The sequence below is a fragment of the Rhinopithecus bieti genome, unplaced genomic scaffold (genome assembly GCF_001698545.2).
Source record: "Rhinopithecus bieti isolate Rb0 unplaced genomic scaffold, ASM169854v2 scaffold_18353, whole genome shotgun sequence".
Classification (NCBI taxonomy): domain Eukaryota; kingdom Metazoa; phylum Chordata; class Mammalia; order Primates; family Cercopithecidae; genus Rhinopithecus; species Rhinopithecus bieti.
In genome coordinates this window covers 711,176-730,638 of record NW_016809465.1, presented here as the reverse complement: position 1 = coordinate 730,638, position 19,463 = coordinate 711,176, and the positions used below count along the sequence as shown (strand labels likewise).

Sequence of the window (19,463 nt, the reverse complement as noted above, 5' to 3'; positions counted from 1 at the left end):
GAACTCATGCAGTTAATAAGATATTACATCCTCAACACACATCCTTGCTTTACTACCTTGTTTTTACTGAGCAAATCATGGCAGAGCATTCTCTGTGACTTGACCGAAGTTGAAACAGCCAGTTCAGGGCAGAACCAGACTCGCACCTCAAGCCTCCTGATAATTCTCATATGCTCTTCCTACTAGACTACCTTGCCTCCAACCTCATGCTGAAATCACAAAGAAACTGATGATGTGAATTAACCTTTGGAAAGTATAATAATAGATGCATATTTCTTTTCTTTTTTTTGGAGACCGAGTCTCGCTCTGTCACCCAGGTCAGAGTGCAGTGGCGTGATCTCTGCTCACTGCAAGCTCCGCCTCCCAGGTTCACACCATTCTCCTGCCTCAGCCTCCTGCCTAGGTGGGACTATAGGCGCCTGCAACCATGCCCGGCTAATTTTTTGTATTTTTAGTAGAGACGGGGTTTCACCATGTTAGCCAGGATGGTCTTGATCTCCTGACCTCATGATTCGCCCGCCTCGGCCTCCCAAAGTGCTGGGATTACAGACGTGAGCCACCACACCTGGCCAACAGATGTATATTTCATGCTTACAATTTTATTCTGCAATCTTTACGTATGCATATATAATTGAAAAAAAAAAGGGAAAGTGTGTTGTTGTACATCCAGTTAAATAAAACTACTTTCTGGGGAACTTAAATATTAGATAAAATAAAGATTTAAAAAATGTTTTTAAGTGTTATGGGTCATATTCAGACCTGCTTATTGGCAAATGAATAGATGGATGGATCTTTAAATAATCAGATGGTCTCTCTAAAAATTCAGATAACACTTTCCTCCTTACAGATCTGTGGTTGGCTGGGTTTCTTCCTAAAATAAGCTAGCCCTACCTTCCNCCTCGGCCTCCCAAAGTGCTGGGATTACAGACGTGAGCCACCACACCTGGCCAACAGATGTATATTTCATGCTTACAATTTTATTCTGCAATCTTTACGTATGGATATATAATTGAAAAAAAAAAGGGAAAGTGTGTTGTTGTACATCCAGTTAAATAAAACTACTTTCTGGGGAACTTAAATATTAGATAAAATAAAGATTTAAAAAATGTTTTAAGTGTTATGGGTCATATTCAGACCTGCTTATTGGCAAATGAATAGATGGATGGATCTTTAAATAATCAGATGGTCTCTCTAAAAATTCAGATAACACTTTCCTCCTTACAGATCTGTGGTTGGCTGGGTTTCTTCCTAAAATAAGCTAGCCCTACCTTCCAGAGTAGTCACAGTAGAGATTCCAGAAAATCACAGTAGAGATTTCAGGCTACACATCATACCACACGGGTTAACTGTTTTGCCAAATGGAGTTCATTCTCGTCAGAGATAATCTGATGCTTGTATTACTTGCCTTTTTCAAAATCTATTGGCTTTTAAGGTTAAATGGTGTGCTTGCAATAAGGAAAGGGCTTCTTCAGTCATTTGAATATACAGTTTATATGATGGTCTATAAGAAACACTGATATGCCCAAGGTAAAAAAAAAAAAAAAAAATTCAACTGTTTTATAGAAAGAAACCGTTAAACCACAGTCCAACAGATCTTAGAAGGCCATGTAAAATTACTTTTAAAATGATTTTCAGTGTTTAACACCTAATTTTCTGTTCACAGAAGCACTTCTGTGTCTTCCCAGTTACTATGGTCTTGAGAGTCAATGAATGGCCCATGAGCCATGGTACTAAAACTTATAGCAAGGTAAGCAACATTCACCAAAAACTTAAAAGGGGGCACAGGTTTTTGCTTTAGCCACCTGGATTCTCCAATACAGTTTGGCTCTTATATCCTAACTCACCTCACATGATAATCTGTTGCTGGTCTAAGATCTTTCAGGTTACATTCTAATTCTTCTCCACTGTAAAGAAAAAGCATTCATTAGTTGCTAATACCAGTTTCAAAAGCAAATGAGATTTAGAATTTGGGTGTCCAGTAATGTACTGACAATAATTCATGAACTATTATGTCAGATTCCACCATAAACCAGAAATAAACTTTCTTATTTGATATTATTATTTGTTTGGGACTAGAAAATCAGGTTCCTTTTAATGATGCCATCTTAGATCTTGAAAATGGCATGGTTAACTTACTATTAAAATTCTAAAAGATCTTATCACTTCTTACAAGTAAATACATAAAAGTAACTAAGTAAGCAAATGAATGAATGAACAAACTAATGAATAAAAACGATCACGCCAACTGTTAACAGAAGGCACCTTCCATACTTACCTTGGCAGGAACCTCAATTATCTCAACTCTGGACTGTCTTAAGAAAAATCACAATCTCACTTCCTCACTTACCAATGCACCCAACAAATAGCTCTCTTAAATAAAATAAAACCATTTATATCCTCAAAAATTGCAACTGAACCTCAACTTAAATCATGAGGAAGTAACCAACACAAAATAAGGAACGTTCCATTGAAAATTTTTAAAAAGGTGAAAGGTGTGTGGGCGTGTGACTTATTTTGTGTTCTTCAAAAGTATCAGTGTTATAAAAGTGTAAGAAATACCGTGGAAGTGTTCCAAATTAAAGAAGGCTAAAGAGACATGACAACTAAAGGCACTGTCTGACCCTAGACTAGCTCCTGCGCAGAAGCGGGTGGAAAACTGCTCAATTTTTCAAAATAACAGGCATTATTTATGGACCAAGCGACAAAGCTGGAATACAGACAACAGATAAAGTATTATATCAATGTAAGTTTATGAAGTTGATAACTACACTGTGGTTCTTTAAAAAAAAAAAAATCTTATTTATAGAAAATATCCTGAAGGATTTTGCAATAACGGACATAAGTTACATATAAAACTTATGAAAAAAATATGGATTGAGGACAGAAAGAGGAAAAGAGGAAGGAGGTCAAATGATAAAACAGAGTATAAAGTTAATAATAACTGAATGTGGATATGGAGTATACATGTATTCCTTGATTTCTCTATTTTTGGGACATCTTATAAGTTTGAAATTATTCCATATAACAGGCTGGGTTTTTTTAAGTTGTGAACTGGAAGTTGTGTCCAGACCTTGCCTGAAGCTCTGTTGTTTAGCCTACATTGTATCTTTTAAAATATCTTGCATTTGCTCCATTAGTTTAGTAACAGGGAAGTTTGTACAATAATTCAGATTTTCAGCATCTTTTGATAAAAAAAATTCAAAGAATCAGCAAATTTTAGCAACAATCGACTTAGGCTGAGCGGCAACCGTTTCCTTTCGATGGCAACAGGAACTCTCCTCATTTTCAGCCTTTTCACTTGCTTATGTATGTTACCGGCCGAACCTCTCTGGGCATTTGAGGCTCTAGCTCCTGCCACTAATGTTCATCTTGCATGAAAAGGCTCTATCCACAGTTGTCCCTCAGTATACACAAGGAGATCAGTACTATGATCCCACCCCCACATAGCGTATACACATACTTGAGTCCCCAGTTGGTCCTGCATATCCGCAGGTCTCACATCCTGTGAATATTGTTCTGGTCTGCATGTGGTTGACAAGAATCCGTGCAGTTGAGACCTGTGTTGTTCAAGGGTCAACTGTATCTGTTCCTTGCCAGGCATGGGGGAGATGGCACTCTGTATTTCTTTTTTTTTTTTTGAGAGGGAGTCTCTGTCACCCAGCCTGTAGTGCAGTGGCACGATCTCAGCTCACTGCAACCTCCGCCTCCCGGGTTCACGCCATTCTCCTGCCTCAGCCTCCCGAGTAGCTGAGACTACAGGTGCCCACCACCACGCCCGGCTAATTTTTTGTATTTTTAGTAGAGACGGGGTTTCACCGTGTTAGCCAGGATGGTCTCCATCTCCTAACCTCATGATCCACCCGCCTCAGCCTCCCAAAGTGCTGGGATTACAGGCATGAGCCACTGCGCCTGGCGGTACTCTGTATTTCTTTAAAGTTGATACTAATTCTGATTTTTCAGACTAGAATAAAATGGTGGTGAGCCAGAGTTAGGAATATCCTAAATACAGTGGGGAATCCCTGGAGTGTTATCAGAAGGGCAGTGATCTGGCCTGAATTTTGTTTCTGCAGTGAGTTGGCAAGGTTGTAGAAGAGCAAGAGTGGGGGGGTGGAAGACCCTCAAGAGACTCCTGAAGGCATCCAGGGAAGACAGTGGAGGTAGCCTGGGTAGCAAGAGGAGGACACAGCAGCCACAGGGCTTACATCCTTAACCTCTGTCCCTCTCTGCTCATCAGGAAGACTGTGGAGCAAGATTAGGAACAGGAAAGGGGAAGATACGGCTCTGTGGCACTGATGCCAACAGGGAAATAGGAGAGAATACAAACATCTCTGGCAGAAAAAGTGAGGATTGTGTGACCACATTATTACCCTGGGCATGGGCAGTCACGGGAGGGTCCTCTCACAGGTAGGCCAAACAAGCAGTTAAAACAAAACTGACTTTCTCATTTCCTGCTCTGCAAATCTGAGTAGTACCCAGTAACTACAAAGAAGAAAGATATGGCCTTAAAATTTTTCTCACATTTACAACATGGTTATAAATCTTTTGAATGGTCAATACCTGGGAGTCCACAGAGCAGAAGGGGCTAATCCCTTCTCTGTGAGCTAAACTTTTGACCATTTAAGGCCTCGAAATGAAATGTTTTAAAGTATCTTTATTTCAGGCTGGAAACTATTGTGGAAGGTAAGAAATAGGGTAAGGCCAGGGGCGGTGGCTCAAGCCTGTAATCCCAGCACTTTGGGAGGCCGAGACGGGCGGATCACGAGGTCAGGAGATCAAGACCATCCTGGCCAACACTGTGAAACCCCGTCTCTACTAAAAAATACAAAAAACTAGCCGGGCGAGGTGGCGGGCACCTGTAGTCCCAGCTACTCGGGAGGCTGAGGCAGGAGAATGGCGTGAACCCGGGAGGCGGAGCTCGCAGTGAGCTGAGATCCGGCCACTGCACTCCAGCCCTGGCGACAGAGTGAGACTCCGTCTCAAACCAAAAAAAAAAAAAAAAGAAAAGAAAAGAAATAGGGTAAAACAGAAGGAAACATACTGCAGAACTTTAAAAAACAGGGCTACAAAAAGGTCTGGATCTGAAAATAGAGAGGTCACCTTATAATCGCTCAATGTATAGAAAAACTAAAAGTCATAATCACCTTTTGCCGGCAGACATTAACAGAAAGTTTTCTTTAATACTTTACTGACAGCAAATATAACCAAGTGATGTATTTTACCCACACCTAATAGCTCTATGCTACTCATTTCCAAATAAGAATTACTCTGGACACAATGATTTCTTAGCATTATAATTATTACTAAATCTTAAAATAAACTAAAGGAAAATTTACCAAGCCTATAAAGTTTTCCTTTGTTTTCCATTTTCCTTCACAACTCCAATTTTATAGTTTAGCAGCAAAGAAAAACAATAGAAACATACACAACCTGTAAATTATCTTGTATTTTCCATCTCGTCCTTTGTCTGATAAGGCAACCTCATAACTGTAGGGGAAGGAAAGACCACTGTGGGGTCCACAGGAAAGTCCAACAGGGGGAGCCCAGGACAACACAACTGCTCTCGCCTGAATATTAGAAACCTGCGGAAGAAAAATGTGCGACAAAAGTATTCAAATCCATTTTACATTTTCAGAATTATTGGTAGTGGCATAAAACTGGCTCAAAGTTAATCCAAAGTAAACTAGTTTAATTATATTGAAAGACATCTTATATGGCGCTCTCTTTCAAAGTCCTGGTGTCCAAAATATGGTTCTTGCAATGCCAACCTTCATCCAAATCCAGTGCAATTTGCATTCTGTCCTCCATAAAGTAAAATAATGTCATGTGAGGGAATTTTTTTTTAACATAAGTAAAAATCTGAATGAAAGATTTCTACGTTATGTGGAAGAAGCCATACCCACAGGTACTCTGATCTGGTTTCAACCCTTGCATGGTGTCAAATCATTCTTCAAAGCTAATACTTTTCCAATAATACCCTTTGAAGTCCTGCAGATTCCCAGGACAACCTAATGGGTGGAGAACTGGAACCAAGGACCAGGCTGATATGGGATTAATATCATTATAGAAGTGGAAATGCTTCACCATTCTAAGCTCTGTTTTTATACTTTTGGTTTAGCCTCTGCTTCAGACTTCAGTTGAATCGAAGACTCTGAGACTTAAAATACCCAGAACCTTCTTAAAATACTACTCTGAAGCATGTTTTACAAAATCTACTCTATCTTTCAGAGGTGTTTATGAGGGCTAAGCTCTGGCTGACCACAACTGTAACCTGTTTATTGATAGACCCTGCATGGGCTTCCTTCCTGATACGGTTTGGATTTGTGTCCCCACCCAAATCTCAGGTCCAACTGTAATCCCTAGTCTTGGAGGAGGGCCTGGTGGCAGGTGACTGGATCATTGCGGCAGACTTCCCCCTTGCTGTTCTCCTGACGTGAGTTCTCACAAGATCTGGTTGTTTAAAAGTGTGTGGCACTTCTCCCTTCTCTCTTTCTGCCTCCTTCTTGGGCAACATAAGACATTCCTGCTTCCCCTTTTCTTCCACTATGATTCTAAGTTTTCTGAGGCCTTCTCAGCCATGCTTCCTGTACATCCTGCAGAAGCATGAGTCAATTAAACCTCTTTTCATTATAAATTACCCAATGTCAGGTAGTTCTTTATAGCAATGCAAGAACAGACTAACACACTTCCCTTCTCTGTCTCAGTTCCCTTGTCTCCAACCAGGACTTCCTGGGCCATATCCCCACAGAAACTATTTGCACTCAAACCTTTGTTTTAGAGTCCTTTTCTGGAGAAACTCAACTTAAAATATGATCTAATTACTTAAAATAAATCTAAGGACAAAACTTTAATGCTGTAACTCTCTAAAGGCTATTCTATTGCTATCTGGATATTGGTCTGGATAGCATATTAAAAACAAACAAGACTTAATACAGATGCTAAAGCTTAACGTTCACAAAGACTTTATAGCTGTAGATTATTAGGCTGTAGATGGAGACAGGTAAACTGTTCAGTCCCTTTTTTTTTTCCTTCTTCCATTTTTGTCACTATCTGATCTATATAAAGATTATTAGAATTATGAAATACTTGAAATACAAATAATAAATATGGAAAATGAAGATAGAGTCTCTCTTCAGTCTGTCCTTCACTACATTTTTAGTGGAGATCACTTCACACTGTTTATTCCATATAAATAGAATATCATGATATATATATTTAGCCAATTACTTAGTCAAACTCCTGCTCATCCTTAAAGACCCCAGCCCAGCCTCACCACCTCCCAGTAGCCTTCTCTAAATTATCTCATGCAGACCCCAGCCCAGCCTCACCACCTCCCAGTAGCCTTCTCTAAATTATCTCATGCAGCGTCACTCCTCCGTGTTCTACAGAACCTTGTGGATACTGCTAGAATTGCTAATCATGTTATGGCCTTTGCCTACCTCCCTTGGGCTTTGAGACTCCCTAAGGACAGAATCCAAGTCATATTCAACTGTGATCAGCGGTTGCTTAGTAAATGTTTGTTGAATAAAAAAATTAAAAGGAAATTAGATAGTCTAAGTTTCTGCCACAGGCAACACAGAAGATGATAGGCTTGTATTACACATCTCTTGAAAACATCTGAGGAAGACTGCTATGGCTCCTGACTAGCAGCTCTCTTCTCCACCCCTCCAATCCATCTGCACCACAATGCTGTTACCGCCCCTCCAGGATGCTGGCCTCTCTTATGCCCTCTCTCATGCCCCTGGGACTTAGCTTTTAACTCTCCTACTTTCTTGGCTTTAATCAACTTCTCTTGGACCCAGTTCAAATGCTTTGTTTATTCATTTAATGGTCTTACTTCACCCTGTGAGGGGCTGTGTGGACACAAAGATGATGAAGGTATGATCTTTGGCCTCAAGAAGCCCCAACCTGTTGAAGACGGACAGGTACATGAGGGGACTCATGATAGATATACTGAACACAGAGGGACTCTTAGGTTTCCTGAGACTGATTCTGGACAGATTTCTGTACTGTCTGCACTGTCAGATTCAATCACTCTTCTTTGTACTTTTGCCGTATTTTCCGTCCCTGCATTTGGTGCATGTTACATTAGAGCATTACTTGGTTATTTGTGTGTTGTTTCTCTACCTAGATTTTAAGACAGCATTTCTAACATACAACAGTATATCTGCTCAATTTCTTCACAAACCATTAAAGAGTAATCCTGAGGTATTTGATATTATATTTGATTTTTAATTAGGGGAGAAAATTTGTTACAAAGAGTTTAGTTTCTTGGGAAAAAAGGAGGCTCATAAGGTACTGGAAAACACTCAGCCAAGGTGGTAAGTGGCTGCTTTGCACCCAAGAACACAGAAGACAGTAGCACTGATTCTATGAATGGTGGTGTGAAGTAACACCATGTCTCAAAATAGCTCAGTCGAATGCCAGCATTCTAGACACCAAACAAACATCCATAACGTCACATCCTTTTAAACTCTACCTTCTATGTCAGCTATGACAACTTTACTTTTTTCCCTTAGGACTTGGTTAAATTATTATTTACCTGAACTGAGAAACACAACACTTGAATCATCAACTAAAATAACATTCACTTTTTCCTTAGAGTCCCTAAGCAAGCCTTCAGGATGTACACTGTCATCGGCATGCAATGCAGGTGTTTGTGGAAATACATTTTTCCAATATGCTAGCCTATCAGAAATGCAGTTTGACAACTCAGCATCACTCTCAAAGGATAGTGGTTTCTGTGAATTCTTTCCTTGAGCTAAGCAGCCAGACACCCAGATCATGATGATGTTCTGGGGCCAAATCCCTCTTGTCCTCCTGCTCTCTCTCTTTCACTGACTCTTGGCCTGAGCGTGCCCTTGTTTAGGCAACGGAATCAGGAGAAAAAGATCACTTGGTCTCCATTAGGACTTGGAACTTGTTTCCACTTAAGGCTGATTCCAGAAACTGACATGCTGTCTTTCAAGAGAATGTTACTTGAAGGTGAATTCTCAGCACTAGACATATTTACTCCAAGTGTCCTGGGAGGTAATGCTTTAATGAGAGATTTGGAACTCTAGGAATTCTATCTGGGTTCATGCCTATTTCAGAGCAACAACACTCATATATGACCTTCACATTGCAAGTCTGTGTGTGCTGAAACTTTCTTGCCAGCAGTGACCACCAAGTTTAACCAGGGCATGGCTAATCTGATCATCCCAGTGATCACCATGGCTGTTGTTCCCCTCACCCCTCAAAGTTTAGAAGCCATAAAGCTAACTGACTTCCTGATATTTAATTAACCTACCATAACTAGAAAGTCAGTCTCCTTTGATGGTGATAAACGTGGTAACATCTAGTTATAAAATTATTGGACAAGGTGCAATCTGACATTTGTTTCTGCAATAGTAATATAAAGGGGTCTGTTGTATAGGTTACTAGTATACATCTGCATATGAATTATTTAAACTAAACTGCTTTTGAGCACCTTGAAGGACTCATGAAGTTACTTCCTACTACTAAGTGGTCACATACTGATTAGAAATCATTCCTGTCTGTTTATTAAATGTAGATTCCAATTTGAAAGCAGTTCAATAACTGCTATAAAAGGGTCTGTTGTATAGGTTATTAGCGTAAGTCTGCATATGAATTATTTAAACTAAACTGCTTTTGAGCACCTTGAAGCACTCATAAAATTACTGCCTACTTCTAAATGGTCACATACTGATTAGAAATCATTCTTGTCTGTTTATTAAATGTAGACTCCAACTTGAAAGCAGTTGTTCTCTATATGTGTGTATAAGGAAATTATAAAACTGCATTGTCCTGTAGCTATTCGATATGTAATCCATAGCTTCCTTTCTCCTTGCACCTTCTCTCCTGTTCATTCCAGTATTTTAATACTATTCTGTAAAATTTTCTATTTTTTTCTGAGATTTTATTATTATGCAAATGATAGTACTTGGATCAGAAACACCATTTATTCTCGTAGTTACCAAATTGTTTCTTTTATGTTCAAAAATATTTCCTTGTACATTGATAGCTTCTAAATTTGCTCTGGCCTTTGGATTTAACTATGTGGAAGGCTTACTGATCTAATTAAAGAGTACACTAAGGAAATATTACCACACAAATACTGGCTTCACTTCTAAAGTATCATCATGAGAAACACCACCACAAAGGAAAATAAATGAAAAGGAAGAGGTTAAAGAAAAGGATACTCAAATCTAAGAACTTCACAGTCATCTGTTTTTATGATTCCTTAAGTGCTAAGAGCCGCCTATCTGCTCCCAGATGTACTACTGTTTATCTTTCAAGGGATTGCTTCTTACAGGGGAAGTGTTCCTCACAGGTCAGTTTACTCGCTTCTGGAACCGACAAATCAATTGTTCCAACAAGCTAAACATTCGCGGATAGAAACAATGCAGAACCACAATTCCAGGTTACATTATTTATATCCTGAAAATAAACAGCCCACCAGTCTATGGGAGACTAAATCTAGCACCACCACCAGAGAAGGTCAGACCACATTAGGCTTGAGATCGCTGGCTAATTCCTAAGCCACTCAGAATAATACCTGGCTTATTGCTCTGTCACAGTGGAGGCTTGCTCAATTCAGGGTGCCCAAAGTTCTAGAAAGATAACTGGAATCCACAAGTACTACGTATTGTTCTGCACCTAAATAAAATCATCTGCAAAACCTCAAAGCAAAATATACGCCTTTTATTTAGAGGTGCTACCAGTTGTGGCTGAAAGGAACAAAAAATTAAATAATCCTTTTTACAACTGTGCGCCCAACTTTCCATGGCTCTGCTTCTTTCCCTGTCAGATGGCCTAATACCTCTCCTTCCCACGTCACAGCACAGAAGTTTCACTTTTGCTTAGTGATATGCTACAGACTATAAATACTGCATTCTAAGTACATAATTGACTTCTCAGATAGTCCCTATAGGTAGTATTTCTTTTTTTTTTTTTTTTTTTTTGAGACGGAGTCTCGCTCTGTCGCCCAGGCTGGAGTGCAGTGGCCGGATCTCAGCTCACTGCAAGCTCCACCTTTCGGGTTTACGCCATTCTCCTGCCTCAGCCTCCTGAGTAGCTGGGACTACAGGCGCCCGCCACCTCGCCCGGCTAGATTTTGTATTTTTTAGTAGAGACGGGGTTTCACCATGTTAGCCAGGATGGTCTTGATCTCCTGACCTCGTGATCCGCCGGTCTCAGCCTCCCAAAGTGCTGGGATTACAGACTTGAGCCACCGCGCTCGGCCTAGGTAGTATTTCTTATTCTACCTTTCAAAGATGAGGAAACTGAGGCACAAGGAAACTACGTAACTTACCCAAGGTCACAAAGACAGGTAATAGCCAATGCAAGTCCCAACCCAGAGTGCCAGATTGCAAAGCACAGGCCTTCCCTCTAGTGGCTGCTGCCTTATACACTGGCGGAGGCACATCCTGAGACTGGTCAGGCTTCAGGCATTTGTCCCACTTGCCAGAACCCAGCTACAGTCACACAGTTATTCGGCAAACATCTGTTAAGAGTTCACTATGTGTCAAGAACAGTGCTAGGTATTAGGAGCAAAAAGTTAAATAACACACAATCACAAACAAAAACTTCAGAAGAAAAGGCCTACGAAGAGGAGAGAGAGAAACTGCATAAACAACTAATTGGGTTGGGAAGAAACAGTGGACTGTCTCAGGCAAGAACGCTTCTGAGGATCGGGAGGTGAGTGTGGTAGGTCCTCAAAGAGGTCCACATCCTAGGTCTTGGAACCCATTAATGTATTACCTTATATGGCAAAAGGGACTTTGAAGATGTGACTAAATTAAAGATCGAGAGCGGACTGTGGTAGGCCCTCAAAGGTGTCCAAATCCTAGTCCTTGGAACCTATGAATATATTACATTACACGGCAAAAGGGACTTTGAAGATGTGACTAAGTTAAGGCTCTCGTGAAGGGGAGACTTAACCTGGATTGTCTGGATGGGCCCAGTATAATCACAGGGGTCCTTATAAGTGAAAGAAGGAGTAAAGACAGTCAGAGACAGGCATGTGGTAAGGGAAGTAGAAGCTGGGGGAATATGGCTGCTGACTTTGCAGACAGAGCCAAGAGGGATGCAGGCTGCCTTTAGAAACTGGAAAAGGCAAGAAAACAGATTATGTCCCAAAGCCTCTAGAATACAGCTCTGCCAACACCTTGATTATATCCTAGCCAGAGACATTTTGGACTTTCTGACCTCTAAACCTTTATGACAATAAATCTATACTGTTTTAAGTCATTCAATTTGTGGTAAATCATTACAGCAGCAATAGGAAACATACAGGTGGAGAGAAAGAGAAGTTGTTTTAGTCATGTGCAAAAGCAGGAGGCACGAACAAGCCTGGCACTCTTCATACAAACTCCCCTTGTCTGCTATGCCTTCAGCCCAGGTAACCCGGATATATTTACACTGCCATCCAGAGAACCAGACATGCAGGGTGGTTAGCACCAACCACCACCCACATGCTGGCAAAGCAACTGTGTCCAGAGACGCCCACTTCCTATCAGGTGATTTTCATCAAACTGCTTAAAAGGTAGGGTGTAGGCCGGGCACGGTGGCTCAAGCCTGTAATCCCAGCACTTTGGGAGGCCGAGACGGGCGGATCACGAGGTCAGGAGATCGAGACCATCCTGGCTAACACGGTGAAACCCCGTCTCTACTAAAATACAAAAAACTAGCCGGGCGAGGTGGTGGGCGCCTGTAGTCCCAGCTACTCGGGAGGCTGAGGCAGGAGAATGGCGTAAACCCGAAAGGTGGAGCTTGCAGTGAGCTGAGATCTGGCCACTGCACTCCAGCCTGGGTGACAGAGCGAGACTCCGTCTCAAAAAAAAAAAAAAAAAGGTAGGGTGTAGTATTTTGGCAAGTTCAAGCCTCACTGTTAAAAGGGCATGAGATATAAATGCTGATCTACAGATCTTTAATGACTCTGGAGTGTGTAACTACCTGAGGCTTTGTTTCTATTCACCTCCAGAAAGTTTCTCAACCCGCCTTTTCCAAACCTAGAAAGATAATGTGCTGCTTATGCTGCAGAATTAACAACTCCAGCTTTACAGGACTAAGGAGAGTCTTCAGCTGTATTGACTATGTCTGTGCCCATCTAAGCCATGCTGATATGGAAATGTTATCTTTTGACTGAATTTCTCACCCAGAAGCCACTCCAAAGGTTTGGAGGAGGGTAACGGGACAGAATGGAGTCCAGGTAAGCTGGCTGGCTCTGCAGACAGGCTGTTACCTTGTGGCATTTACCTGAATGAATTCGCCAGGTCCGGGCCCTTGCCCAGTGACTCAGACAATCTAGCCCAGTTATCCTTGACATTTGATATCAATTCTAATAGGTTATAGTGCCATATTCTATCTCTAGAACGGCTCTAGTATCTGTCCCTGGCTGCCTGCCACACAGATGTCACCACCTAATTCTGACTCCCATAGCCTTTCACCAGGACTACAGTAGTAGATTCTAACACTGCTCTTGCCTGCATCTCCCTTCTTCTCACTCCAATTCATCTGCCAACTGTTTGATCATTCTGAAAATGCAGCCCTGATTACATCACTTCTTTGCTCAAAAGCCCCCAGCGGCAGCCTGCTCCTCACCAGAGTAAGTACAGACTCCCCGCACCCCACCCCCAAACAGCAACACCCCACTCCTCTACAAGTGCCTTATCATGCCTGTCCTTCAACACACCTCCAGCTTTCAGGCTGTCAAACTCAACTATGTACCCTGAAGCATGTTTGGACTCTTCGGTTAAAAAGCCTCAGTATTTGAAACATATGCAGAATCAAGGTTTTCCAATTCAGCTAGAAAATACTCCAAAGAACTCTGGCTCTAATCTGAGATGAAAGGCTGAATCAACATTCTGAATTTTTCACTTGAATTTCAAAGCACCTGGCAAAATCAAAACCTCACCACTCCGACCATTTTCTTTCTTGCCATTGCACCCAATGTTCTGGACTTATTTTTCACAGCTAATATTTAAATATCTTTTGAAGTTTACTTGGAATACTTGGGATTACTGAGGTTTTCAAAAATTATTATTACTACATTTATACAGGTTAAAAAAAAAAAAACTACCAAAAGAAAACTGTAGACTAAAAAGAGAGAGAGACAAAAAAGAAACAATCTTTGGAAAGAATATCTAACTGCATTCAGAATACCTAAATAAAGAAGACATTTCAGTGGATTATGACTACACACAGAAGGCTGCTGTTCTATGTCTCATGCTCCATTAACAACTGAACTGAACACTATTTCATAGTTGATGAGTAATCTGCAAAGGGAAGGAGCCCTTCTGCTTACCTACTGTGTGGTGGGGGTGGGGGGGAAGCACATTTGAAATACTTTAAAAAGTGTCATTTATGCTGAGAAATCCAGAAGACATACCTGTGGTTTCTCTATTCCCGAAAGAATGTCTTGCACCCTCTTTACTTCCAACTCATATTCTGCATTGCGAAAAAGAAAAAAGGAAAAACAATACCATTAGAAGGCAGTAAGGCTGTCAAGTTCCTTCCCCAAGGCCTTTTAACTAGAGTTATCATTAAATCCCTTGCCTGTTATCACGAATTTTTGGCATTACAAATGTTACCAGGAAAATCAGGAATGAAGGTGTCTTTGGGGAATGGAGTTTCACTGTGGTTCACTGACTTGCCACTGTATAGTTTTAAGTGTTCACGATGTTAACGAGATTAACACAGGGTTCCATTTTAACATTTAATAATCTAACAGGCAACAGAGAACAGGTCCTAAGAAGGGCAAGTGGAGGGACCAATGTACCTGGAAACTGAGAGTAAGATGTGGTTGAAAAGACAATGGTTACTCCATTGGGGGCTTTGAGCTCAAATTTTGAGTTGTATTTTACTTGTTTATTTACTTGTTTTTACTTGTTTACTTAAGTTAAAATGTTTACATTTGATGGGCAGTCACTGGAGTGTTTAAGAAAAGGGAAAGACATGATCTTTTGAGCTTGAAAAGATGTGTTTGTCTTCTGTGTGAACAATGAATATAAGGAAGGTAAGCAAGGGAGCAGAAAGACCAGTCAGGGGTTGCTGCAGTGGCCCAGGCAAAGGATAGGATAGACCTGGCCTGGGCTAGAACTGAGAGTAAAGACAGTGAGACAGGACTAGTTGAGGGGGTATGGGTGCTGAAGGACTGGATGTGATGGGTAAGAGTGAGGAAATGAGATACACCAAGGATAATTCCTAGTTTTTGGCTTGCTCAACTGGATGGATGATGGTGCCTTTTAATCAGATGAGGTAAATGGGCATGTTTTTGGGGTGGGGCAATAATTAGGTTTTAGAAATGAAAGAATAGTGCTTGGAGAAGAGAGTACGAGGTCGGAAGGATGTGTACAAAAAAAGACAAGTAATAGAACTTAAGAATCTGCAATTTGTTAGAAGATCTTCTTGATTTTCACAGTGGGCTTGATGGAATCTAATTTTGAGTTTATAGTAGACTCCATTTAACCTAAGTTCATGAGCTAAATGCTAGAGGGATATGATCACTAAGACATATGTCCCTGCCCCCAAGATATTTCAAGTCTAGTGGAGGGGAGGTGGAAAGAATGAAACCAAATAGGCAATTACAGTGCCTTGTAATGGGTGCTATAGTAAAGATAACCCAAAAGAGGGCATTTGAAACGGTTTTCCAGGAACCAGCATTTAGCTGAGCCCTGTGTATAACAAGCAGGCACTTGGAGGGGAAGGGGGATGTGGACCTAAGGAGTGAGAGATGGGCTAATACGCCCAGCTCTGCCAGACCTGTTTGTCCTTATTGTTCAGGTCTATTCTTAAAGTCATCTTTTCAAAAAATCCCACCTAAACCGCTACACCTGACCCCAGCCTCATTTCTGTCACTCTTATATCCTATTTCCTTATCAATTATCAAAATCTGAAAAGAATTATCTTGCTTATTTGTTCGCTTATTTCTGGTCTTTCTTACCAACCAACATAAGATTGAGGAAGTCAGAGACACCACAGGGTCTAGAGTAGGCAAATTTTTTCCTAAAGGATCAAATAAATATTTTAAACTTTGTGGGCCACATATAGGTCTCTTGCATATTCTGTTTTTTGGTTTTTTTCATAACGCATTAAAATGTTAACAACCTCTTAGTTTGTGGGCCATACAAAAACAGGCTACAGGGAGACTATATAGTTCAGTGACCCCTGCCCTAGGACACAATCACCATTACCCGCAGCACCCAGCATAGGCCGTACATGTGCAAAGCTCAATAGACGCTTCTTGACTAAATAAATGAACAAAGTCTATATTAAAAATACCAAAAACTTGTAGTTGGCACCACTCCAAACTTAAAAAGGATTTGTTCCTTATTTTTTTTTTCCTGTTGTGTTCTGTTTAGTAGGACATGCTACCTTTAGTCTGGTGAGAAAACCAAATGGGCTGGTGGCAATATCATGGTTTTGAAAACTGCAACCTCTTAAAAGAAAACCCACATTCAAAAGACCAAATGTCATAAGCTCATTTATAACTATGTATTCATGTTAAGATATAAATTGTATCCATAAACCAAAAGTGGACATACCCTCACATTTTCTGGAAGCCTCTGCTAAGTAAACTGTAAATATTATATAATCTTAAAAGTTAACTGTCGGTTAAAAAAAAATCAAAACAAAACATAAGCATAGTCACAATAAACGAACTGGTTCAGTTGTTAAAGACAACGTGTTCTCAATTTCTGGTTATTCTAGAATTTGAAGGACCCTATGGTTTCAAACACTCACATAGCTATGTTCAAACAGCCAGCTGAAGGAGGTAACTGTTTCCTCCTGCTATGAAGAAGGCATTTAGATTATCTTACAAAGGCAACAAGTCAGATCCTATCCTTGGAGTAATAAAAGTGTAGAAAAGGGACGATCACCAACTCAACACAGAAAGAAGAGAAGAATTAAAGGGATCAGAAAATAAAAGATCCTCAGGACTATGCACTAGAAATACACTATAAAAGAACAGAGTTAAAACAGGATGCTTTGTCCCACAAAAACTGGAAAGCCCCTCCCACCTTGCTTTCAAATACACATGACAGAAGAAATGGCTATGCTTTCAACAGAAAAAAAGAAAAAATAGAGAAAGAGGCTAGATTAAAAGAGGAAAAAAAAAAAAAAATCTGTCCGAAATCAGAAAGATTGAGTTTCAGGTAAGAGCCAGAAATACAAGGGAAAGGTCCTTCAAAGATAAAAACAACTTCCAAAGAGAGGTCAGGACTTGCCTTGTCTGTTTGCCTTTCATTATAATCACAAAAACTGACATTTCCTGAGCACCTACATACGTGCTGGTCTATGCATCACCACCTTGCTAATTTTTACAATGTCCCCTGCAAGATGGACACTCTCTGCTCCATTTCACAGTGGTGGACAGGAACTTATGCCTACTTAGCTCATCACGGTTCTCATCTCGGTGCTGGGCACACACCATCCATAGGTGTCGTTGTTGACTGAGGAAGGAAGATAAGGAACAAATGAGGAAACTGAGGCTCAGAGAGTAGATGTGATTTCTCCAGGGTCGCAAGTCTAATACATGGTCCCAAAGCAAGTAGAATCTTTCTGTTGACTATCATTAAGAGTTAAAAGAGATTTGGGGATCCCGAGGGAGAGGACATTGAGAAAGAAAACATGGGGTTGACACTGGTGGGGTGTTGGCTTTGAGGTAGATGGGAGAAAGATAAGGCAGCAGAGGAGATCTGCTCAGTCCTATGGGAAGGTTTATGGTGGCTTTCTTGTTTGCTTTTAACTTAGAAAAGGTTATCAAATGAACAGAGCAAAGGCCACCTATCTGCAAGAAATGTGTATGAGAAAAGAAGAATTTAAAAGCAGGCCTTGAATGGAGCCAAATAAACAAAGGATTCTGAGAAGATAAAAAATAAAAATGGCAGGGCATGGGGAGGGAAGGTAGTGACAACGCAATCACTGCCCCATCGTGTATGGTCACTAGCTCCTCATATTAGAAGAAACGTGGTACCAAGGCCAGATAGAATTCTGTCTTCTTTCAAGCTTCTAATTATAAATATGGGAAAAAAGAGAGAAAAATACACTTACACCACATTTATTTAACACTTTTCCATTTGTGCTGCCACAGACTAAGAAGGAAAAGGTAAATAAAACCTGGGCACACAATTTGTACCAAACAAGAGTAAAAATAAAATCTGTTTTAAAGTGACAGTTACTTCCCATATAAACAATAAACTCTTGTACAAAAGCTAACAGTGTAGTATGAAAATGTCAAAATTCACAACTCTATGACCTAAATAAGTGAGTTAACTAAGCCCTTGGCCTATCTCTCCCTAAGCATGATTTAAGTGTGCCTCGAAGTCAACTGAATGACCACTGTTTCCATAAAACAGTTTGAGAGCCCAGCTGTGTTGGAAGAGTGTATGTCAGAGTTTGGATGAAGCCATTGTTTGGTGGCATGCTTTCTTTTTTTCCTTTTTTGTTTTTTTTATCTTGTCTCTCTCATACACACACCTCCCATATTGTGAAGGAGAGAAGAATAATCTCCTCACAAAAATAAGCAAACAAAACCAAAAAAGAATTCTGCTGATTTGCCTTTAGGATATCTTCTTTTATTCAAGCTGAAAACTGTCTTGTTTTTATTTCTTCCCCTCTTAAGAATTTGGTATTTGGTGTGTGCCAACTAAACAAGAGATTGCCCCAGAAGTGCAGAGACGCAAGGTTCTGGTGCAAGGTCAGAGGACAAGTTTCTTATTCTTCATTCTCAGGGGCTATTTTTCACCTTCTGGTGTGCAGTAAGTAAATGAACTCAGACACAAATCATGTAAGCAAACTTTGTATTTCTTATTCCTCACACTGAAGCAGCTAAGTAAACAGATCGAAACCATTTTCCACCTGATTCAACCTTGCTGGTGATCACAGCTGCGGTGGATGAACATGAAAACCATTTTCTACATTGCTGCCTTCTTGTAGTTGAATGGCATTAGCCGGGCATGGTGGCGCACACCTGTAATCCCAACTACTCAGGAGGCCGAGGCAGGAGAATCGCTTGAACCCGGGAGGCAGAGGTTGCAGTGAGCTGAGACTGCACCATTGCACTCCAACCTGGGCGACAGAGTGAGACTCTGTCTCAAAATATAAATAAAATAATAATAATAATAATAATAATAATAATAATAAGGCACTCTTGGATAGTGTTTCAAACCGAGAAGGAACATTTTGTTTTGCAGATATAGGCACATTTAATGGTAGGAAAGTTTTTGAAAAGGAGCTAAGATGGGAGCCTCTAATTCAAACATGTCCACAGTCAGCTGAGAACTAGTCTATCTGGAAATGCTAAAAAAAGGAAAGGGGGGCTCAGCTTAGAGACGCAAGTCTTTCCTTTTCCCTAAAAGCAAATCTCCTACACTAAGGAAATAAAGCATTTTTTAGTAAAGGGAAGGTTGAAGTGAAAACACACAGCAAAGTAAATGTGGTTTTTAAAAGAAACGAGAGAG

At 40.5% G+C, this 19,463-nt stretch overlaps 1 protein-coding gene across 2 annotated transcripts in view; it reads right to left on the bottom strand.

Moving 5' to 3' along the window:
* Positions 1-19,463, bottom strand: part of FNDC3B (fibronectin type III domain containing 3B) — a 165,943-nt gene that overhangs the window by 108,486 nt on the left and 37,994 nt on the right. For both annotated transcript variants that reach the window (XM_017889478.1, XM_017889477.1), the window contains exons 3-5: positions 14,390-14,448; positions 5,428-5,579; positions 1,845-1,904 (exon numbers count right to left, since the gene is read on the bottom strand). In XM_017889478.1, coding sequence (XP_017744967.1) covers positions 1,845-1,904; positions 5,428-5,579; positions 14,390-14,448 — 271 coding nt within the window. The remainder of the gene's footprint in view (positions 1-1,844; positions 1,905-5,427; positions 5,580-14,389; positions 14,449-19,463) is intronic.